This window comes from Podarcis erhardii (genome assembly GCF_964252035.2).
Source record: "Podarcis erhardii genome assembly, chromosome: 14".
Lineage (NCBI taxonomy): Eukaryota > Metazoa > Chordata > Lepidosauria > Squamata > Lacertidae > Podarcis > Podarcis erhardii.
This window is the reverse complement of record NC_138503.1, coordinates 30,562,870-30,568,869: the sequence shown is the minus strand read 5'-3', so window position 1 is coordinate 30,568,869 and position 6,000 is coordinate 30,562,870. Positions and strand designations below refer to the sequence as shown.

Below are 6,000 nucleotides of genomic sequence, written 5' to 3'. Positions count from 1 at the left end.
AAGCTTGTGCCATAATAAGATCGTTGGTCTTTAAGATCTCACAGGGAAACAAAGAGCTCCAAGCAACTTTGCTAGTAAACTAGCACTTTGATTTTCCTTTAGTCAAAAGTAGTGAGATGGTACTCACATGATAGTACAGGAACACAGGAAGCTTCCTTATACCAGATGAAACCAGTAAGTATTTTCTACACTGACAGGCATCAGTTGTCTGAGGCTCCAGACCATGTTCTCCTCTAGTCTTACCAGGAGATGCAGGGTCTTGAACCTGGGACCTTCTGCATGCAAAGCAGATGCATTTCCACTGAGCTAGGAAACATAGGAAAGAACATAGGGAGCAGCCTTATACAACATCAGCCCATTGGTCTATCTAGCTCTATATTGCCTGCACTAATGGGCAGCAGCTCTGCAGCATTTTTGCTAGGGGTCTATCCCAGCCCTACTTGAAGATGCTGGTTGCTGAACCTGGAAACTATTGTATGCAAAGTAGTTGTTCTATCCCTGAGCTATAGTCCTTCCCCACAGCATCTTGATAAACCTGTGGGAAAGTTTTTGTGAGTGTTATAGGAGAGAAGTGTGTGTTTGTGTGCGTGCACATGCCTGCGTGTGCATACTTCGTGTGCCTTGCTTGTGTGCGTGAGGGGGGGGGAGGGAATTGAGTTCCCTGGAAAGCCAACCCCCCTCGCCTGAACTCTCATGTAATCAGCCACTTCTCTACCTTCTCCTCCGCTCGGTTCTTCCTTCCAGGCAGCTGTGCGATCTCTGCATCACTCGCTTCCAGTATTTTGGGAGGGACATGGGCAGCTGGGACAAGCAGCTGCTCACCAGTCCGAGTGTCAAAGCTCAGCTGCAGGCGGCGGCGGCGGCAGCAGCAGCAGCAGCAGGAGCAGGAGCAGCAGCAGCAGCAGCAGCAGGGAAGCGCCTCTCCTGCTGATGGGAGCAGCCATCCTCCTCCTCCTCCACCTCCTTCACCAAAAAGTTCCAGCAGAATCCCTCCTGGAGAGCGCCGGAGGCGAGTGGGAGGCGCCTCCTTACATCACAGGGAGCCGGAGTCTAGAATCGCGGGAGCTGTCCACTTCAGCACCACCACACTCCAGGGCACGGGCAGGCGCGCAGGGAGCTGTCCGCTTCAGCACCGCGGCGCCCGAGCGGGCGGCGGCAGCAGCAGCGGGAAGGGAGCGGCCCTCTCCAGCCCAAGGAGCCCACCCACCCCGCTGCTTGGCTGGGGGGAATCCATCCCTCCAGCGCCGAGCTGGGGGCGGGCCTGCTCAGCACCACAGGGGACCCGGGAGTGACTTCCCTTTCCAGTCGCGGGCTCCGCACCTCTGGCAGTTTTCGCCGCCGCCGCCGCCTTTGCTTGTCGCTTCAGAGACGGGGAGGGGGCTTGGGGCGATCTCCTCTTCTCTCCATCGCCAGTCGTGGGGGATATTTCCACCCAGCTGCTTTTAAAGCACCTACTTCTGTCTATTCCATCCGCATCCTCTCTCCCACCTCTACCTCTCTGTAGCACACACACGCAGACACACACCGTGTTGATCTCGAGCTCTTTGGATTTTTTTTTATTTTTTATTTTATTTTTTGCTCTTGTGACAGGCGTCTGGCTCTCCCAGGCTGAACGAAGGACAAGCCGCACGCCTCTGAGCCCGGTGTGCGGGGTCTGGATCGGGGATGAGCAGCAGGCGCCTGGCTGGATCTCAGCCTCATGCTCCATCCAAGAGGGGCAGGGAGGAGATCCCTCGAAACGCAGAAGACCAGCACCTGAGGAGCCTGCGGGGTCCTCCTCCTCTGGTGTGGAGAGCCCGGTTCGTGTAGAGAAGGGGCAGCCCTTCCCCTGCATGCCTCCGGCCCCCTAGCTCCAGGGGAGTGTGAGCGACACCTTTGCCTTCTTTCTCCCTCTGCCTTGCCTTCCCCTCCGGTTGGCTGCCCACGATACCATGCATCATTATGAGGATGTGTGACAGAGGTATCCAGATGCTGATCACCACCCTGGGAGCCTTTGCAGCGTTCAGCCTCATGACCATCGCGGTGGGCACAGACTATTGGCTGTATTCCAGGGGGGTGTGCAGGACTAAGTCCACAAACGACAATGACACCAGCAGGAAAAACGAAGAAGTCATGACCCACTCGGGCTTGTGGAGGACCTGCTGCTTGGAAGGTATTGAAACCCAACTCTTTGTTGCCAGCTCTGGGCTCTCCTCGTCTTTTGGAAGTGAGCTGGGATGGGGTAAAGGGAGGACTGCTGGGACTAATGTTGTAGCACAGTCAGGGGAAGTGGTGTTGCTTCCATGGGGAAAGTTGGCTTTGCCTGAGAGATGCAGAGAGAACCCACAGCCCTAGAAACTTCCCTTTGGGCCCTTAGAGTCTCAAGCATTTGCCTGGGTCTGCTTCTAGCTTTGGACTCTGCTCTGACTTCTTTGCAGTGTGGGTCTCAGGACACAACACCGAGGTGGGAAAGGGCTGTTGCACACTTGTGGGCTTCAGACTGGGACATTTGGTTGACTACTGTGTGAGAACAAGATGTTAGAATAGGTGGATCCAGTTGCAGGGCTCTTGTGATGCTCTTACGGTGTCCTGTTCCATTATTACATGTCTATATGTTACAATCTATGCCAGGAAGACAGGCAAGCATTAGATGGTCAGGTAATGGCAAAGCCAAGCCCTGCCCATTGAGAGAGTAGGAAGGGTTGAGAGAGTAGGAAGACTATATTTTCATGCATGCTTTGACTCCTGCAAAGATGGGACTAGAATTTGTGCCGCAGGGTAGGCTGGGGTGACTGTTGTCTCTGACCAGGGCTCACTTGTTGCAGAGGTTTGTGTGTGTGCATTTAACAAAAGGTTCCTTGGGAAACTGATCATGAACCAAATGACCATTGAGCAAGTCGAGGGTTTTTTGTGTGGTTTTTTTAGTGTTGTGGTGTTTTAATTAACCCTCCTTGGCTGTGGAGATGGTGTGGGCATTGAAGGAGTGTTATTAGGCAATGACAAATACCAGCATCCGAAGGAGCACTTGGATTCTGGGTTTCTCCCTTTGTGTTATTGAATGTCACCTTCATTAAGATCATGGTGTGAAACTGGGGGGCTACAGAGGGATTTCTACAATATGACCGGAACACTTTACACTGTCCTTCCTTCCTTCCTTCCTTCCTTGGTCTCCCTCACACTCAGTTTCTCCTGTTGTCACAATAGTTATCTGTATGTTACGAGAGAAAGTGATTTAAGCCACATACGTAAATAATCCCAGGAGCTACATTATGTTCCCCACCACCACCATTCCCCACAAGCAAGACTAAGTAGACTAGCACAGCTGCAGGTTTTTTAAAATGAGCTAATCCCCACCCCCACCCCACCCTTCTCTCTGTTTCAAGCCACACAGGTTTGGAGTCTTTCTCTGTCTTTACGCACTGTTGCAAGAGAATGCTGATGTGGTCCATTAGCCTGGTGGTCCTCAAACTTCCAGAGAGCTGGGCCAAAAAGGAAGCCAAATTTATCTCTCAAGCTGCCTGTTATCAGGAGCTTCAGTGAGTCATCAGGGAAGTGTTCCATGTCTCTGCCCACTAGTCTTTAACCGCTCCCCCTCCCCCCAGCTTGTGTAGGTGGATAAATGCAAAGATCCCACTCTTTGGCAACTGCTGCATGAAGCGATGTGGGGAGAGGGTGTTCTCACTGCCCACAGTCTCCTGTCAATGCCTCTTCCCTGTGTATCCCCCATCCAGAAAACCTACTCTAGCTTATATATAGTCTTGGCTCAGCCTTCCTCGTATCTTTCATGTAGATGCTTCAGTTCACCTTTTGCAGCTGATCATTGCTCCAGGTGGGCCATGTGAAGAGGTCCATTGAAGGGACAGGCTGTCTGATGTCTATAAGAAAGAGGCAGGCAGCTCAGTCCAAGGTCAATGGGTAGTCAGGCTAAGGAAGGTCATGAGAGTGAAGGGTGGAGGGGTGGTGGGAGTTCAACCATCCTTCTCACCTCTATGCCAGAACATGAAACAAGGCACACTCCTTTTTCCTGGAGCAACTGATGGTCATTCTGTAAGCCAAGGACTTAAGAAAGACAGAATTCTTCTGCAACCCAAAATGTCAAGGGGGGGGGGATAAAAGAGGAAAGGATGGAGTCACAAACATTAGTTGGTCCAATGTTTATTTATTTAGACAATTTGCCCCCCCCCAAAAAAACCCCACTTTTTGTCTCAAAAACACACACAAGGTGACTATATAATCTCAGTCTCAATTCCTTACACTGGACCAAGCTGAACGCATTCACACAGCATCCAAATTGCTCTCAGGGAAGAGAAATTGAGACAAGCCCTCATGCTCATCACTCAAAAGTCCCAAATACCTGAGTCTTTGGCATCCACAGTACTCACCAGCAAGGCTAATTTTATTGCTCTTGATGGTAACTGCTGCTCCAGGATTTGGCTTTAGCAGTAGTACATATCTAGGAGATAGATATTTTCAGGATGCACCTTATTTCTGTTGTTGCGAGTTGTTTTAAACTGTTTTAACTGTTGCAACCAGCTCAGTGACTTTAGGGTGAAGGGAGGGTGGTGGTGATGACGTCCCATTTTCCTAGAGACAGAAAATTATGGGGAGGCATCACTTGGGCCTGCGTCACAACGTAAGTGCCTTGGAGCTTAAGAGAGACTCCAACAGGCATGTTGGGCAGTAACTTTCTTCTGATTGCAGCGGTTGCTTCTGTTGCCATCAAATGCTGTGTCAATTTAACACCTGGCTGTGAATGGCTTTCTGGCTGCCCAGTGCTTCATTAGCCTCCTTGTTATGCATCTCTGGACTGGGAAATTATCTGGCTCCGTTGATCAATGGAAGGATCTGTCTGCTTCGACTGTGATGCTCAGAGATCTGAGTAGAAAGACTGAGAGGCAATTTCTCTTTCCCCTTTCCTCTCACACTTATGTAGTTTGGAATATTTGATTTACAGGAATGGGATACAGACGCCATCCCTATGTTGCAAATGGTACTATGTGTGTGTAGGGGGCTTTATTTCGAATCTCAACTCAGGCAAGAGCTTGCTAGGTGTCATTAAGTCAGATGTTGACAGGCAGATTAGAGTGTTGGACTCGGGCCTGGGAGAGACCAGTGTTCGAAACCCCGCTAAGCCATGAAGCTCACTGGATGACCTTGGGCCATTCACTGTTTCTCAGACTCACCAACCTTAGAGGGTTGTTGTGGGCATAAAATGGGGAGAAGGAAAATTACATTGAACTCCTTGGAGGAAAAGGTGGGATAGAACTGCAGTAAATAAATTAAAAAAGTAACGAAATGGTTTGAGCGACAATGCTCATCAGCTCATCTATGGGCTGTGCTGCATGAGACTGGTGGGAATTATCCAAAACACAGAGGTGGATGGGAAACAAAGCTGAGAGTGGCTGCCTTAGGCAACCCTCAACCTGCCCATTCTTGGTGCAATATAGGGATGATGATAATATCATACTACCTTTCAGGGTAGTTGTAAGGATTGTGGAGTGCTGTGAGCACTTTTAATGTTTATGTAAATTAACAGTAAATATTATGATGATGATTTTACTTTATCTCCATGGGAGCAAGCAAAAGATATCCAAACTCAAACAGGTGTCGGGAAGCTCAAGGTCATTCCTGAAAGAGGTAGCTGCTCTTCCATGTTTAATTCCTACCTAAAATGGGAGACACTTTGAGGCTCAAGCTAGAGAGTGTGGATTCATATTTCTTCCAACATTTAAACAGAGCGGAATCAAATTTATCCTCCCCCCACTACAAAAGCACTGAGGCTTCAAACAATGCAATAGAGTTGCCAACTTTTGAAGCAGCCTCTGTAGCTCTGCCTTTAACGGATGTGAGCAGCCTCATGTGCCGACTCCTGCAGATCCAGTGCCTGTTAAAGGCACAAGAGCAAGCCAGGCCTCCTTTTCTCCCTTGCCCTTACACTCCAATCAATGGCCAGTTGTTGACAACCCAGCATTGTTAAAGAAGGCCAGCTTCTTGTAACAAGAAGGCGCAGGCACCCACTTG

At 49.9% G+C, this 6,000-nt stretch overlaps 1 protein-coding gene across 2 annotated transcripts in view; it reads left to right on the top strand.

Annotated features, from left to right (window-relative positions):
• Positions 1–385: 385 nt before the first annotated feature.
• CACNG3 (calcium voltage-gated channel auxiliary subunit gamma 3) overlaps positions 386–6,000 on the top strand; it is a 68,412-nt gene continuing 62,797 nt past the window's right edge. The window contains exon 1 of one of the 2 annotated variants that reach the window (XM_081840666.1): positions 386–2,152. In XM_081840666.1, the coding sequence (XP_081696792.1) occupies positions 1,942–2,152 (211 nt within the window). In that variant the 5' untranslated portion in view covers positions 386–1,941. The remainder of the gene's footprint in view (positions 2,153–6,000) is intronic. The other variant, XM_081840665.1, reaches the window with a different exon arrangement.